Genomic DNA, 17,926 nt, shown 5'->3' with positions numbered 1-17,926 from the left:
GCCTGGACTCAAACCAGTTTGCAACACAGCAGAATTAAAACGTGATCAAGGTCCAGTGGGGTTGCTGGATTTAGCAAATAAGAACACAGGACTTCTAGTTAATTTAGAATTTCAGATAAATGACAAACAACTCTTTTAGTATAAGTATGTCCCAAATATTGCATGGGACATACTTACACTAAAATAGCTTTTCAAATTTACCTGGGCAGGGTGGGAGGGAGCAGCCTTGCACGCCTTGTATTTTATCGGGCAACTCTAGCTCCTCAGACACATGCAGGTGTCTGGAAAATGTGTGTGAGCTGATGGCCGTGTTGAGTGTGTGCGGGGGAGGACTAGAAGCCAGAGGTGCGTGTCTTCCTTGTTCACTGTTTAAACCTGGGAGAGTCATGGTGACGTGTCCTGCTTCAGCTCTTCCTTGATTTAGGGGCTCTTGCGAAGCTAAGAGGCACCCAAAGGCATTGAGTCCGATGTCTCTCATTTACGAATGAGGAAACTGAGGCCCAGCGATGTGACTTGCTCCAGGTCACTTAGCTAGTCGCAGCATTGAGACGAAAATTTCCTGATTCAAAACTCTGTGGGATTTTTTTTTTCTTTTATCCTACACATTCTCATTTGAAAATCAGTTTGGTTTAATGGGTAAGAGTAGACTCTGTATGTTTGGTGGGGGTGGGAAAAATGGGTGAAGGGAATCAGAAGGCAGAAACTTCTAGTTATCAAATAAGTCAGGGGGATGTGACATACAGCATGGCGACCACAGTTAGTGACACTGGATTGCATTTTGGGAGTTGCTAAGAGAGTAGATCTTAAAAGTTCTCATCAGAAGGCAAAAATGCTACAACTGTGTATGGTGACAGGTGTTAACTGGATTTACTGTGGTGATCACTTTCCAGTGTGTACAAATATCGAATCATGCAGTACACACAAAACTAATATAATGTTATGTGTCAATTATATCTCAATTTAAAAAAAAAAGAGTAGGCTTTGTACTAAGACCACCTGGGTTCAAATTCTGGCCCTGACAGTTACTAGCCATGGGACCTTGGGCTTTATCTCTTTGGGCCCTGTCTTCCCGTCTTTAAAATGGGGATTAAAGGGCGCCTGGGTGGCTCAGTCGGTTAAGTGCCTGCCTTCGGCTCAGGTCATGGTCTCAGGGTCCTGGGATTGAGCCCCACATTGGGCTCCTTGCTCAGTTGAGAGTCTCCTCCCTCTGCTCCTCCCCCAGCTTGTGCTCTCTCTCTCTCAAATAAATAAATAAAATCTTTAAAAATAAATAAATAAAATAAAATTATTATTTATTTTAATAATAAGGGATTAAGGGACGCCTGGGTGGCTCAGTGGGTTAGGCGTCTGCCTTTGGCTCAGGTCATGATCACTGGGTCCTGGGATGGAGCCCCACATCCAGCTCCGCACTCAGCAGGAGGTCTGCTTCTCCCTCTCCCACTCGCTCCCCCTGCTTGTGCTCTCTTTCTGTCAAATAACGTCCTTTAAAATTAATTAATTAATTAATTAAAATGGGGATTAAATGAGTTGCTGCATGTAAAATACTCAGAACAGTGCCTGGCACACAGTGAGCGGCCACTCAATAAATAAATGCTAGCCCCACGAACAGCCCCCTAGAAAAATCTCTTCTGGGTTTCCCTGTAGCTCCTTGAATCTGCTCCCACGTGCCAATGTCTTCTGAACTTGGCCTAGGGCGCTGGTGCACCTGGTTCTGCCGCCCATCTCATGGTCTGCCCCATTCTCCCTGGTGATGAGCCCCCACTCTGTGCACCTGAGATCATCATCACCTACAAAGTGGGAATTAGTGCCCTGCACCCACCTGCTTTGAGCAATGCTCAAAGGATCCACTGCATTTAAAATTCAGCACAGAGGAACCTGTTAATCTCACTGATGGCTCTATCCCCTATATTAAACCATAATCAGACACTGCTCAGGCCAGACTGGAAAGTCCTGGAAGGCCCTGGTGGCACCTTAGGCCTTCTTTCTGCCCTGAGGAAGGTAGTAGGGATGGTGGAGGCAGGATGAGCCTCGGGGGCAGAGGTTGGAGAGACTTGATAACACCCCCACTGCAGAGAGTTTGTGTTCATAATGTCCTTAGCACTGAATTCAGGTACTTGTGGCAGTGGGATATTGGGAAAATTCATCTCCACTGGTCTCAGTGTCTCCCTCTGTAAAATGGGGACAGTAACCCCTTCCTCGTCGGAGGACTAAGTGAAGAAACCTTTGAAAAGCTCATGGCATCAAGTTGGCACCCAGTAAGCTCTCAAGAGTGGAGCATCCCTGTCATTTCATGCCACTTGCTTGGCCAACTTCTGTCAACATATACCTCCCCTTGGTAACTAGCATGGGAAATGAGATGAAAGCTCAATTAACTGCAAAAGCAGAAATGAGCTTCGAAATCAAGCTGCTGTTTATTCCTATCATACCTGCATCATTTAGCATCTGAGCCTCACGAGCCTGCCTCTTTTTGTTTGAGAAGAATTAGACATGGTCTTGTTTGGCATGAAGGTTGTTTTTGTTTCATTTTGCTTTATAAACAGAAACACTCCCTCATTTCTCTTCTGAAAGGTTGATGAGGAAGCTGAGTCAGGTGGGTGTGGTTAACGTGAAATCGGTCATCGTTCCCTTACCTTGGGCTTGGCTTCCCCAATCAGCACACACTGACTTGCGTATCAGCCACACTGAGCATCCCATCTTGTGCTCATTTCTCTAATGGCATGAAAAAAACAACAGCATTCTTCTGGAATGCAGGACGACGTGGTGGAGTGAGCCAGGGCTTTGGGGGTCCCAGACCCAGGCTGGAATTCCAACCCCCAGCACTTGGTAACCGAGACAGTGAGCGGGCAGGCTAGGCAATGGTGGAGCCAGACTATCTATCACCCATGAAGTGGTGGTGATGCCTAGCCTTGAGGATTACAGTGAGGCTGAGCATTAATGGATATAAAGTTTGCGGGAAAGCACGGTGGAAATGAATGTACTCCGATGACACCCCATTCTCTTCCTTTCAGGATACCATCCCAGGTCCGGGGTTCTACAACGTCATTCACCAATCTCCAGTGTTCAACAGTGCCTCGTTGTCTAAGAAAGGAACGTGCACTTTTCCCTCTATGGTGAGAAACCCTTCCTTGAGTAAGGCCACTAGCGGATCAGTCATTTCCTCCGTCCGTTGCATAAACATGTATTGGACAGCTGGTCCCTTCTCTCCAAAGGCCGTGGTTCTAATTAGGAGAGTAACTGCTGCCTCAGGTGTCATGCAGGTAAATTAGAGCCTGTGTCTTTAAGTAATTATCCCCCCACTGCTACACATTGGAGAAGAGAGGCTGGAGGGATATTTAGAGCCTGATCATCCACATCAATTTTGTCATCATGGAGTGGCCTAGGCAGATGTTTTCCTGAGATTTTTAGGCACCAGGGAAAAGCTCTTAGCCTAATAGGATGTATTACACCACTTGGTCTAATTGGGTTATTCAAATTATTGAGAAATCTTCTAGGAGCAAAAATAAAGCAGACAACAGGCTGAAATGGAGTTATCTTCCTCCCCTCCCTACTTCCCTTCTTTGTAAGATGTGGGTCTTTATCTTTGTGGATGGCTCTAAGAATCAGGGAGCTATATGAAGTGCCAATGTCCCTGACTAGACTTGGGCAAGGATTTTTTCTTTTGTTCTTAATTTGAGTATCTATAAATTGGCAAGAAGAAGAGATATAGCAAGGGAAAAGGGTCAAACTGGGATTAAGATTAGCTGAGGTAGGAAAGTGAAAAAGAAAGCAAACCCAAACTAGCACCAACAAAACTCATATGCCCTCTGTCCCTTTAAAAAGTATAATAATCTCTTGCAAAATTGTATTATAATGCCTGACACTGGAACTGATTTCAAAACAAAACAAAACACCACACAAAGGATCCATTTAAGACACGCTGAATGCAGCCACTTACTGGAATTTGACTTTGGCAGAGCTGACTTTGGAGCTAGCTCCCCATCGGCGGAGACATGGAAGTCACCCATGCCCCCAGTGAGCTCACAGAACAACCATGCCTCTGCCTCGTTTTCTGCCCCAAGCCCTGCAAATAAAGGGACCTGAAAGCAATCAGCAATAGAAGTGCCATCTCACGAAGTCTTGGCACAGGAGACAAGACTTAAGACCTAAGCCTGACTCAGCAGAGGATTCTCGATGTGGCCTCAAGCACGTCACCCTTCTGTGTCCCAGTTACCTCATAAAAGTGGAGACTCCCTGGAGGCACTGGGCAAATCACAATGAGTGAAATGCTCTTTGAAACTGCAGAGTATTGTAAACACGTTAAATATTATGAGTGTTACCACCTGAGTCACAAACAAGCTCTCCCGCACCTCCTAGGTTTTCTCTCTGAGAAATTCTTGGCCGTAGAGGGGCACTGCCCATTCCTGCTTGGTCCCAAAGAAGGGACAGAATGAGAGCGCACGATCAATTCCCTACTAGGCTTTGTGTGCAGTAACTTTCCAAACGATGAGGCTGGGCCATCTGGAGAAGAGGCTCAGGGGAAGGTCCGAGTATTACAGAATCTAATCAGGCCTGTCAGGTCCTTAAAAAATTCAGACCAAACCCAAAAGAAAACAGACATGGAGTTGTGCAGGCTTTCCCTCCCTGCTTTGATGGATGGGAATTTATATTTATAGACATTTAAGTTCCTATAACCATCCTGCAGTGGCTGATGGAAATCTGTTAAGAGACCCCACATCTTACCTACTTCCTTTCTGCACCGATGTGAATTTCATGCCTTCCCCCCCCCCCCCTTAGTGACTTTCACATTTGGCACCTCTTCCATTTCTGGATCTGCGGACTCTGAGGGTATGAAAAGTAGACCTCGTCAGAGAAAGATCTGCCCGATTGACACTGGTGTAGCCAGGAGGAGTGTGATTGTAGGTGAGGGTGAACAAAAAACTCTGTGGATCAATAAATTCTAGAAACTTCCTGATGACTGTTGGAACCCCTACATCCAACCTTTGGAGAGGACCTGTCACCTCGCTAAGTCCAAATAATTTAAAGAACTTCATTAATATATTCTAAATCTTTGCTCCAGGATTATTCATGAGGCTGACAGAAGGTTAAATTAGGCAGGTGGGAGGAGACTTTCATGGCCTTTCTCTATTTGCATGGTGACCGGAGTGGTTCTGGAAAAATTAGTAGGTGCTGCAGAGAGGTTCACAAATGCCAGCATGCAGCCAGATTGGAGCCCACAGGCCCGGCAATTAAAAGAAAGTCAAGGGGTGGGGAGGGTTGTCTGAGTCAGTGTTACTTCAGCTATATTGAGACAAATTCTATCACAATGCTTTATGAAACTTGGCTTCAAATGAACAATTAGAACGATTTTTTCCCCCAAAAGTATGTTCATAGGTATTCTAGGCCAAAAAGATTTTATGATCTAGTTAAGTTTCAGGAAGGCTGGGTAAGTCAAGTTGGGTTTGTTTATGGTAGGACTTCTCAGGGTACTTAATATGATGGTGTATATTATGAGTCTTCAACATGGGAACACACTATGAGGCTTCTCAAGTTTATTTGGCTCTGGAACTCTCTCTCTGCTCTTACCACCAACACTAACTTATCTTATAGAACTGGTATGCCAGGGAACACTTCGGGAAATAGTGCTTTAGAAAAACGTGCTTGCCTCATCTGTTGGGTGAGTCAGGATAGACATGCCACAAATGGGACCACCGGGGGTGGTGACCCTTCTTCTATGGAAGTGAAAAGGAAAGATCCCATTGGGCAACGGAGAGAGAGGGTCGTGATTCTCCTTGAACTAGAACATCCCACAGTCATTCATCAGGGCTCCTCTTGTAAATGAAAACATGTATTACTTTCCTCCTTTTGACTTTTCCTCTTTAGAATGGGATATCTAATCTCTATCACATAGTGGGGGCTGACTGGAAATAATGTTGGTTCCACCCCTCAGCTAGCAGACGAAGTCCAGTGTCTTCATCTGTAAAGTGGGGATAATCATAATATCCACTCCCCAGGTTTTTCAAGAGGATTAAACACAGCAGCCCATGAAAAGCACTCGGTTAACTATTCCCCATAATGCAAAGGCAAAGAGCGTAGAGGGCTGGGGTGATCTTACTTCTGGGAACATCAATGAATCCTGATAATTAGGAGAAGGCTGACATGGGACTTGAACCCAGGTTAGACTCTGAACAGCTGAGACTCTGGACAAGAACATGTTTGCCGCTGGGAGCACATCCACCCATATACCATCAGTGGTCCATAGACTAGATGTTGAGAACCATTACCACCAAGCACAGGGTGAGGAGTTGGTGGGGGTGAGGGTTAATGCCTTCCCACAGTCTCACCTGCTTTCTGTGCTTGTGTAGTTATTGACCCCTATCCAGCTGAGGAAACCCAGGGCAATGTTCTCAAGCTTTTAATCATAAAATAATGAGAATTTTTGTTTGTTTGTTTTATCAGACTCCAATACTTGCCATACTATCCTAGGGTAAAGTGATGTTATCACCTAGTTTCTATGGCTTTTGCCCCTTTTCATTTGGCAAACATTGATTCTGCTTGTTTGTTGTTTTTTTTTTTTTTTAACTGAAAATAGTTTATTACGGCTTCCAGGAAGGAGTAGGATTGGTCCTACTGAAAGAGAAAAAAAAAATTGTAGGGTTCTATGCAATCAGCAGTTAGGGGGCACCTGGGTGGCTAAGTTGGTTAAGTATCTGCCTTCGGCTCAGGTCATGATCTTGGGGTCCTGGGATTGAGCCCATGTCAGGCTCCCTGCTCAGCAGGGAACCTGCTTCTCCCTCTCCCTCTCCCCCTCCCCCTGCTCATGCTCTCTCTCTTCCTCTCTCTCTCAAATAAATAATCTAAAAAAAAAAAAGAAATCAGCAATTAGGTGGAAGGTAGGAAGCATGGGTGGACAGCAAGCCCCGTCGACCCTTGTGCCTTTAAGACATTAGAAGCAAACTTATTATTTAAGCAATTCAGATTACTTAATCTTAGAAACAAGATGTGAAGTTTTACTCAGAAGGAAAGCCTTGGCTGGAGGAAGAAAGTCTAAAGCTTCCCATCATATAAATTACCCAACAGCTGATGAGTCAAGGGTAAGTGGCCTGAAACGGGATTGGGTGGCAATGCATTTATGGCAAAATTATTTTTGCCAAGTCCCAAATGTAAGATGAATAATTTGAGTTAGTTTATAGAAGTTAAACAGGTCAGAACTTGTGTTCTCAAAGAGCAAATCCTCAAAGCCCAAGGTCAGTTTATCATTGTTACCTGCTGGAGTTTCAGCTTTCATACGATGCTTTCAGACCTAGCGCTGGGCACCATTCCTTTGACATCTGTCCTGTGGAGCCAAGAGATGACGTGAGGGCGCTGATGCCTTTGACTTTCTCCTTGCAGCGCGCCCGACTGGACACCATCGTTTCTAAATACCCTGCGGCTAACGCATACACTATCCCATCACGTTTCGTCTCGAAGAAGGACTTCAGTAATTCCTGTTCGAGCATGTTCCAGTTGCCGAGCTTTGCAAAAGTCCTCAAATTTGAACCCCCTGCACCAAACCAGTACAATGTAAGAACGTTGCGTGCGCTTGTTAAATATATACTGAATGAATGCTTTCCGAAAATGAATGAAGGCGGGGGACGCTTTGGGGAAATAACATTCTAAGGCAACTGATAAACCAGTTAGCGTTTGTTGACTGCCCAGCGGGTAGAGGAGGCTGCGTGCAAGGCTTTATGGAGAATTTGCACAACCTGGACAAAAATGAGAGCAGCGCAGAGGTCGGTGGGAAGCAGTGGGAAGACCCCGCCCTGGAAAATACTATAATCACTCCTACCACAGAACATTTCTGGGACAGTATTCTCATCTGTAACAATTCTTATTTCCCACGTTATCTGCAGTCGCTTTCCATTTACTTCTTAGGTTTTTTTTTTTTTTTAAAGATTTTATTTATCTATTTGAGAGAGAGAATGAGAGAGAGGGAGAGACAGAGAGCACATGAGAGGGGGGAGGGTCAGAGGGAGAAGCAGGCTCCCTGCCGAGCAGGGAGCCCGATGCGGGACTCGATCCCGGGACTCCAGGATCATGACCTGAGCCGAAGGCAGTCGCTCAACCAACTGAGCCACCCAGGCGCCCCACTTCTTAGGTTTTAATAGGGAAAATACGCTTCCACATTTCCGTATCAGAAACTGGGTTTTTCACAGTAATGCTCCGCCAATTACAATCACTTTGTAGTCATGGAGGCAGAACGGTATGATTAATGGTTAAGAGATGAAGTCAGGTTCAAATGTCGACTCTGCCACTTTCTAACTGTGTGGCTCTGGGCATGTCCCTTCAGCTTTCAGGACTCAGGTTATTGATCTGCAAAATGGAGAAATGTGTCCACGTCATAGTGTTAACGCAAATGTTAAATTAGGTCGTCTGAGCTGTGTGCTTAGCCCAGCCCCTGGAGGACAAGGACTCCGCCATCCGTGGAGATCTGCAGAGCTGTCTTTGGGGAAGTCACGTCACCTCTTGAGCCTCAATTGTAAAATGGAATCAATTATACTCACCCTACAGGGTTATTATAAGAGCCAAATGAGACAGCACATGTGGAAACACTCTAAAATACATAAGAAATGAATTGTATGTAAGGTATTAATAGGATTATGACATATTGCAAGATATTTTGGTCTTAGAGTACTTCATTTTTAATTTCCTTTTTCTTTTATAATACTTATAAATAATATTTATTTTTCTGACTACAAAAACCCTGCTGATCTTCCGTGATTGATCCAATCAATTATAATGTGCTCAAAATGATGTATGTGCCTGCTAGGCTGGCACTGTCCAATAGAAATATAATGGGAGCAACATATATCATTTAAATTGGGCGCCTGGGTGGCTCCGTCAGTTAAGCATCTGCCTTCTGCTCGGGTCATGATCCCAGGGTCCTGGGTCTGAGTTCTGCATCAGGCTCCCTGCTCGGCAGGGAGTCTGCTTCTCCCTCTGCCCTTCCCCCAGCTCACGCTCATTCTCTCTCTCTCTTTCGCAAAAATAAATAAATAAAATCTTCAAATCTTCCCAGTAGCCACATTTGAAAGTAAAAAGGAACAGGCGAAATCAATTTTAAGAATATACTTTATTTAACCCAGTATATTCAAGATCTAATTTCAGTGTCTAATCAATATAAAAATTGTTAATTATACTTTTTATTTATAATAATTATACACATAATTATAAATAAAAATAACTAATGTTTTACATTCTTTCCATCTATCTCTACAGTCCAGTGTGTATTTTATACTTTCAGCACATCTTAATTTGGATCAGCCATGTCCCCAGGGCTCGAGAGCCGGGGGCTACCAAATTAGACAGGACAACTCTAGGTAGTCTTCCCCCGGGATAATCAGAGCCTGAAAATAATAATGATGATGAAGATGAAGTACTATTCCAGGCCTATGTACTGTTCTAAGCATTATGTATTCATCTCATTTAATATTCACAAGAATCCATGAAGTGGGTTATCTCTTTTTTCAATTTACAGAAGAGAAAGCTGATGCTCAGGGAGGGGAAGGGATTTGCCCAAAGTTAGCCCGCTCAAAGGGACCGTTTGCATTATCAGTGAGCGCAGGTAGATGGCTGGGGTATATAGCTGGAGAGTGATCAGTCAGCCTGTCCCAGCCCTGCTGGGTCTCCCTTCATGGAATCTGTGGCTACTCTGTGCTAGACCAGTGATACAGCTTAGATTTCAGCAGGGAATGCATGACAAACTAGTAAACAGGCAAACAAAATAATTACAGACTGTGGCCAGCTTTGAGGCAGACAAAGAGTTGGACCCTGAGAGACAGAATATGTGGAGAATATGGGGGGTTGGTAGCATCATGTACTTTAGACTGGGTGGTCAGAGAAGGCTCTAGGGCTGAGAACCTAAGAATTGAAGGAAGAGCCAGTTGAGGGAACAGCATGTGCAAAGGCCCTGGGACAGCAAGCAGCTGAGCCTTGGGGAACTACAAGAAGTTAGCTGGAGTAGCATTAGCTAGGAGGAGAGGGAATAAGGGGAAGCCAGACAGATAGTCAGGGGCCAGTTCATTCAGGCCCCTAAAGACCCTGGGAGGGATCTTTAATTTGGTTCTCTGCGGGAAGCCTTTGAGGGGGATGACATCATCTGATGTACTTTTTTAAAAAAACTCCCGCCAGCAGCCATATGGAGAATGGACCACCGTTTGGGTGAAGAGTGGACTTTGAAAAACCAGTTAGGAGCCTGTTATGCTAACCGGAGAGAGGTCAAGGCCTGGTCCAAGAAATCGATAATGTTCTTGGCCATTGCATCTTTGCCATTCCTGAGAGAGTGAGTTAGTGTTTCAGGCATCTGCCTCCGCAACCCACTGTGTGCTCCTTCACCCAGCTTCGCATCTCCAGCGCCCTGCGCAGGTCCTGGTATATGGTACACTTGCAGTAAATGCTCATGACGTTGAAGGAATTAGCCCCGTCATATATAGTTGTTAATCTAGAAAAGACCGTTTCCCAAGTCAGGGCTCAGACCTTCTGCCAACGGATCAATTTTAAGTGCATGGTTTTTGTTGATTATAGTTTTAATGTGACTGTGAAAATAATTCATGCTCTTCATTAAATATATTCAAGTATTTTAGAAATCCATGAACTAGAAAAGCAGAATTCTCTTACAATTCTGCCCTCTGAAGCAAACCACCATCAAAAACAGGTGCAATTTCTTTCATGGTCTTTTCCTCCCCCATCCCTACCTCCAGTATTAGGATTATGCTGGCCACGGTACACGTGCATTTTCTACTCAGCTGTATCTTGGATTTTTTTTTCCCCGTGGTGATACAGTAAACCTGCTTCATTTTTTTTTTTTCCCAACCTGCCAGTGAAGCTAGCTGACTGTTTTCCTCGTCTAATGGTGAAATCTTCCAGTGACACACACTCAGAGTATACAAAAATGCTCCCTCTTTCAGTTGTTTTTCTGTCTGGATGAGGAATAAGGCTGAAATCGTGTTTTGTCTACAGGAGGCTTTTTTCAGACCGGGAGAACAATGGTTGAGTCAACTGGCAAGAAGCAGAAATGTGATAATCCTGTTAGCCACACCACAGGCGAGGTCTGTTAGGGCTTTTCTTTGCCTTTGCTTACCTCGATTCCCCCACCTCTCTATTCGATTCCTTTTTCTCCGTACCATGTTATTACTTCCTCTCCGGCAACCTGGTTCCTGTCCCTCTGTCCAGTAATTAGCCTGCCCCATCTGATGTTTTTGTTTGCCCGCCCTGCATGCATTCTAGCCATTAGGACCCTGGGAAAAGCTAAATTCCTCCACCTTTGTAAACACAAAATCAAAATGCCATCTGCATTTCTTGAGAAACTTTTTTTTTTTTTTTTCACAAAGGAGTATCTCAGAAAAATCAAACCACCCTGGCCCTGGCAAATAGTTTCACTCATTCAGTAAATATTCCCAGTCACTACATTTACGATTTTTATTGCATCTTTATCTAATGAATACAGGGGCCTGACGGCAAATTGGCATTTAAAATATTTATGATTCACATATAGCAGAGGAATGATCTCAGGGTTCTTTTTTTTTTTTCTCTCTCCTATTATTTTCAGAGTGCTGAACATGCTGTATATTGTGTGGATCAGTCAAAATTCTTAATTTCTGGTTGGTCCAGAAAAGTCGAGACAAGGGAGTAGTGTTACAGATCTGATCGTGATCTTAACTTACCTGATGCCCTTGTGTGCCCCAAATCCTGCGTTCATAGGAGGGCTGTTTGAACAGTAAGGAATCAGGGTGGGGATATGTAGGACTCAGTGTCCTGAAAGGAATAAAAGTCATAGAAAAAATAAGGAAAACAATGCGCATTTGCAGTGTTACGGACTTGAAAAAGACACTGTCCTATAGGCGATGTCTCTTGACTGTTGTCACCCTCACTGCATCAACTAGAGCAGGGCTCACCTGATCCGTTTTACAGCTCGTGTGGCAGACACGAGACCAGCCTGGCAGCCAGGTCTTCGGGCTCTCTTCCGGGCTCTGTCCTCTGTGCCATGGGAGGGGGGGGGACCAGACATCTGCTGGTGATCACAAACTCCTCGGCCACTCCAGCTGGGGTGATGGCAAAGGCACAGTTGGGGGGACCTTTTCCACTCTGTTCATTTTCTGAGGAATACCATGCTTGTGTTCTCCCCCCAGGCCTCTGTCTCTTACTGCAAGCAGAGAAACAACGTCTGTGCCCGAGCGGGGTTTATGTCCAAAACCCAGAGAGGATTTTTCACTATCGCTGAAACAGGACCTGCCCCAGGTAAGCAGCCACCTTGCACCAGCCTTGACCCAAGGGTTAACCTACCAGATCTGCTCTGTGGGGCACCATTGCTTCGTAGGGAGTCTCTTTGGAAGGAGTTCGGCTTGGGGTGGGGTGGGGATGTTGAACAGGTGCTGAACAAAAAGGAGAAAGCTCCGGGGAAGAAGGGCTGTTCTGGAAATGGCCCCAAAGCAGCCTCGTTGGCCTCCCTTTTCATGACCGGGCACATCTGCTCTGGGCTGCTAGATGGGGAAGTGGCTTCTCACCGCAGAAGTGTGCACCTTCCCGTGCCCCAGGTGTCCTCACAGGCCCCCGGGGGCGGGGTGGGGGGCACTCAATACGCTGAGTGTCCAGACCCTTCCTTTCCTCCTGAGCCTGGAGGGGACTTCATCAACTAGTCCCCAAACACTGGAAAATGGCTCCGTTTACTGAGAGCCTACTCCGTGCTAAGTATTTTCCATGCAGTCCTCACACATCTGTCTTCCTTGGCCTGTGCTCTCAGTCCTGTGTCCGGTGAGGAGAGGGGGCTCAGAGAGGGGAAGTGACCTGCTCCGCGTCACACGGCGGACGGATGGCAGGCCTAAGCCCAGAGGGGTCTGACCGAGGAGACTATTGCCCCCATCAGCCCCCAGTGACTTCTGAGACCGCCCCAAGAGCTGGTCTGCAAGTGTTTTCCTCTCTGGGCTGGGAGAGGTGTTGCTCCGTCCTGTTCTCTCAGACCTGCTCCCCACTTCCAGCCTCAGTGAAAGGTTTCCAGAGAGGTCAGGGGACGCCACCACTGGCACTCTGGGAGCCCTCGTCAGAGTAGACCTTCCCAGTGGGTCCTCCCCCCAGGGAGCCCTGAGCCCCGGAGCTGAGGGGAGGAACAGGGAGGGTTTCTGTGCAATCACACCTCTTGGAGGCGGGGTGTGGGTAAAATTGCAGCGGGGTGTGGGTAAAATTGATTTCACCAAATCCAGATTAAAGTTGAGAAGATCAGTCCGAAACTGAATAACAAAACCAGCCCTAATTAGGAGGCTAAGTCCGGGCTAAAGCTCCCCTGGCTTACATCATCATAGGCAAAGCCCCACCTTGTTTGTTTATACAGAACAAAGCCCGCATCCCTGGAGTTTGGCCAGAGGCCCTGCCAGTGAACCCCGAGATGTGGGCACCTTCTCAGCAGGCCACATGCACCCACTCCTTCCGGGAGGGTCCTCAGGGGCCCCTAGCCCCTTGTAATGGAGCAGAGGGGGAGAGTATGTGGGTACCAGGAAGTGTTAAACTCCTACTGTGCACCAGAGGCTTTACGTTTCTCATCGAATGATCTCCAGACCCTGTGGAGGGTTTGGCCAGCACGCAATCATTTTGCTCAGAAAGCGTGAGGTACTATTATTATTGATCCCCATTTTTCAGGCAAAAATGATACTTAGAAAGCAGGTAATTGGCCCAGGGTCCCATCGGTGGATTTGAGTCCAGGCCCATCCCACTTGATACCTGGTGCCTCAGACCCTCCCCACCCAAAACTTGCCTGGGGAATCTGCCCCTGTGTGATAAACAATCAGCTTGGACCTCTCAGAAATAACGGGTGGCTCCTTCTCCTCCTGCTGGGGGAAAACAGATGTGACTGGTGCCCCTGCAGGGTCCCTGTCCCAGCTGCTCCGAGGGCCCCTTCCTCAGGGGCTGAGGGCCAGGACTGGCCTATCTTCAACTCTGAGCAAAATGCTCACCTTCACACATTTGCTGGTTGGATTTTATGAAGTTTACATTTGCTAAGCACATCATGAATGTCCTCCTCTCTATTTTTCCTTTAAAAAAAAAAAAAAAGCTATTAGATTGGGGGAAACGCAGATGTTAAAGAGTCACTTGAAAAACGTGGGTTTCATGGGGCACCTGGGTGGCTCAGTTGGTTAAGTGACTGCCTTCAGCTCAGGTCATGATCCCAGGGTCCTGGGATCAAGCCCCACAATCAGGCTCCCTGTTTGGCGGGAGGCCTGCTTCTCCTTCTCCCACTCCCCCTACTTGTGTTCCCTCTCTCGCTGTGTCTCTCTCTCTCTTTATCAATTAAATAAATAAATAAAATCTTAAAAAAAAAAAAAAGAAAAACATGGGTTTCAGAATGGGAATTGCACTGTGAGATCAACACTGTGTAGTCTTCCAACCACACTCAGGAAAAGACGAGAAGGAAATAAACACCAGTGCTTACCCTTGGTTCTCTCTGGGCCGCAGGAACACGAGTGTCTTTCTCTCCTTGCTTCTGCTTTTCAGAATTTGATAATCAAGGGGTTGCTTTAACCTTTCTGTGGAAGGGAAAAAATATATATTTTGTATATATATATAAAATATACATATTTACACAGTCATGAGAGAAAAAGAAACAAAATATGAGAGAGTATACCAATATTATAAATATTGCTATACTGGACATTTGCCTTTTTTAAACTTAAGCATATATTGGGAACATCTTTTCATGTTATTAAGAAACCTCCTAAGAATATCATTTTTGAAACGGATATATGGTATTCCATTGCATGGCGGTACTGTAAGTTAAGGACCAAATGGCCTCTTACTGGAAATGTAGGTTGTTTTAGGCAGCAAACATCCTTATAGCTCACAGCTTGGGTACAATCAAGATTATTTCCTTATATTAATTGCTTAAAGTGAAATTGCTAAGTCAAAAGTATGTAAAATATTTAAGTTTTGGGTTTTTTTGTGTGTGTGTGTGTGACCAAACTGTTCTTCAGCAGAGAGGTAATTTCTCCTCCTGCTTCAATGAGGCACCTGTTTCTCCTCACCTTTGCCACCACTGGGTATGATCATTTAAATAGAATCTCGCTAATACGCTAACTTGCTAATGCGCCATATTGTTGTTTTCAGTACATTTGCAATGGAAGAGTACATTTTATTTAAAACGAAATCAATCTTACAATGCTTAGAAAACTTGAAATATTTTTCCGACCCACAATGCTACCACTTTTCTGGGCTCCCACCTATTTTTATTCAGGCGGATCCATTTGTCCCTAGATGTCATCATAGTATATAGGGACTTGTAGGCATTGTTTTCACTCACCTTTATTTTCAGAAACATGGCCATGCGGCTTTATGGTCTCCATATTTATCAGACCGGGCTGCTAGTCCCAGCACAGGGCCCCTGGTCTCGGACCTTCTGGCCACGTACCGCTTCTCACACTGCGGCTACTGCTGTTGTGTGCGTCTCTATGCTTAGAGCTTTCCCGGATGTTGAATAATTTCCTTAATTTCTGAGTAATGGGAAGGCTGAGTCAGGATCAGACATCCTCAAGACTATTGCTCAGTACTGCCTCTTTGCACTCCAAAAACGCCTGCACCCATCGACGGGGCTCCCGACAATTTAGGGTTGACCCTACCTCCTCTTCCCCCAGCCCAGAACCCTCTCTTCCTCGTGAAGCTTTGTGCGCAGCCAAATTCATTTTATTCTCTCACGGTTTCTTGAAACAAGGCATGGTGGGAAAGCATGGACTTTGGAGACAGGTGGCCCTGGGTCCACATAGTAGGTGCTAAATAAATAGTTGTGGATTGCATAATAGTTACTAAATGCCTACTATGTGCCAGGAACTTCAGTATTACTCAACTATCCTAACCACCCTGTCGTTGGAAGAATTATTCTTACCTTATGGAGGAGGAAGCCGGGCTTAGTTCCAAATTAGATGAAATCTTTTTGGCAAAACTATTCAATATCTCCAAGTCTCCCTTTCCTCCTCTTTAGAATGGAGGTGACAATGACCCACCTAGCTGGGCTGCTGTGAGCATGTTTCGTAAAGGGTGAGTGTAATTTTCAGTTACTTCAGGCAGCCCTTCCATCAGACCATCGTGGAGTGATAGCCCCTTATAGTATTAAATGTATTCTTAGGTGTGAGGCATTGCTTTTCATTAACTTGAGAAGAGTTCCTTATTCTGTTTTAAAATGTCTTTCTTCTTAGGGCATTATAATATCAACGAATCCCTTGTGAAGCAGTCGCCAAAGGTATTAATGTCTTGTTTTAAATCAAAAACTGGACGTGGATTAAAACTGACATCAACAGGCCCGGGACCTGGGTATTACAACCCCAATGATCACACCAAGATTCTGAAAAAGACTCTTATCCCGTGAGTCCTGATTATTCTGATCTTTCTTTGGAAAGGAGGTTCTGGGGAAGGACCCAACATAAGCGGAAAAGAAAGGGGTGTCTCTGGTTGGCAGGACACAACTCCAGGTCACTCTCCGGGGGCCCTCGTTGACATAGTGGGTGCTCAATAAATACTTATTTAATGCATAATATTTATTGAGCAACTACTATGTGCCAGCAACTTAGCGTCTTACTCAACCATCGCAATGACCCTATTGTAAGAATTATTATTCTTACTTCAGAGACTGGGAAGCTAGGCTGCAATGAGGCTGAGGATTTGCCTATGTGCACACAGCTAACTTGAAATGCCACTGGGAATCAGGCTCAGGACTAGCTGGATCTTTCCACATCCCTCCTGATGATGTGCTTTCCTGGTGCTGACATTATTCTACTTTTATAACATAAAATCTTCACTGGGGTGGCAAGATATACAGCAGCATGGGGCTGTCATAGTTTTGTACTGATAGGTTGGAAGTGTAGACCGTGGAGTTGGTTGGATCTGCTGGATTTGAACTTCAGCTCTGCTGTTTTCATGCAGTGTGACCTAAGGCACTGTACTAAGCCCTCTGAGCCTCCATGGTCTCATCTGTGAAGTAAAGTGGGGATAAATTCATGCCTCATAGTGTTGCTTTCAGATTTTATAGCATAGGTTTGGCATGGAGTAGGTCCAAATGGTGACGATATTAGCACAAATTTAAAAAGTGAAGCTGGGGATTTGTGTTAACATGATTAGTACACTATGCATTTAATACTAGTTTCATCAAACAGATTCAAGAACTCACAGGGCTTATTTATTCCTCAGATGGTTCTAGAACTAGAACTAACTGTAAGGTCAGGCTGCCTATCACCATCTAAGACCTCACCCCAGTATAGTCCTCTCCAGGCAGGATTGGCCCCTGGGGGTCAGACGGGTAGCCAGGCTCATACACACAGTGGGTCAGAAGTCCAGGCAACCGAGAGAGGCTGGCAACATCGAGCCTACTCTGACCTCCAGCGCAGGACAAGGAGACGGGATTGGGGAGAGGAGCAAGACAAGAACCTGCCGATCTGGAAAAGGGATTCAGAGCTCAGATGGAATCCACTGGGCAAGTCCCATCTGCCCTTTGGCTCTTGGGTTCTGCAGGTTGACCCCTCACAGGCTCCAGGGCTCAAAACTGGGGTAGGACGGTCTCCAGGAGCAGGCTCTCTCTGAACGTCGGGGTCCCCCGCCTCCAGGCGGGCTTAGGGCGTCACTGCACACCACATTTCCCCTGCTTTGCCAGCAAATAGAGTGGGTAAGGGGACAGGCTTTGGAGCTAGCAGAACTGGGTGTGAGTCACAGCTCTGTCCCTTGCAGAGGCTTCTTCTCTCTGAGCCTCAGTTTCCATGTTAGTAAGTGGAGAGAAGAGTCTTATCTCATAGGGGTTCTGTGAGGGTTAGATGAGAATTTTATCATTATAGATGTTGCTATTCGGTATCCAAGGCACATGAGCAAATAGGGTACAGCTCCTCTTTGGCATAGACACTCAGGCCCCTAGCTTGAATCTGGAAGCTCCTCGAGGAAGTAGTGAAAA

The 17,926-nt window shown here is 45.6% G+C and overlaps 1 protein-coding gene across 2 annotated transcripts in view; it reads left to right on the top strand.

Annotated features, from left to right (window-relative positions):
• The window catches only part of STPG1 (sperm tail PG-rich repeat containing 1), a 50,435-nt gene that overhangs the window by 21,151 nt on the left and 11,358 nt on the right, over positions 1-17,926 (top strand). Inside the window, exons 4-7 of one of the 2 annotated variants that reach the window (XM_006744711.3) lie at positions 3,009-3,110; positions 7,369-7,539; positions 12,144-12,252; positions 16,188-16,353. In XM_006744711.3, the coding sequence (XP_006744774.1) occupies positions 3,009-3,110; positions 7,369-7,539; positions 12,144-12,252; positions 16,188-16,353 (548 nt within the window). The remainder of the gene's footprint in view (positions 1-3,008; positions 3,111-7,368; positions 7,540-12,143; positions 12,253-16,187; positions 16,354-17,926) is intronic. The other variant, XM_081817756.1, reaches the window with a different exon arrangement.

This window comes from Leptonychotes weddellii, chromosome 4, assembly GCF_054177405.1.
Source record: "Leptonychotes weddellii isolate Sample4059 chromosome 4, ASM5417740v2, whole genome shotgun sequence".
NCBI lineage: Eukaryota > Metazoa > Chordata > Mammalia > Carnivora > Phocidae > Leptonychotes > Leptonychotes weddellii.
The sequence above is the reverse complement of the archived record's forward strand: the minus strand, read 5'-3'. Positions and strand labels throughout refer to the sequence as shown.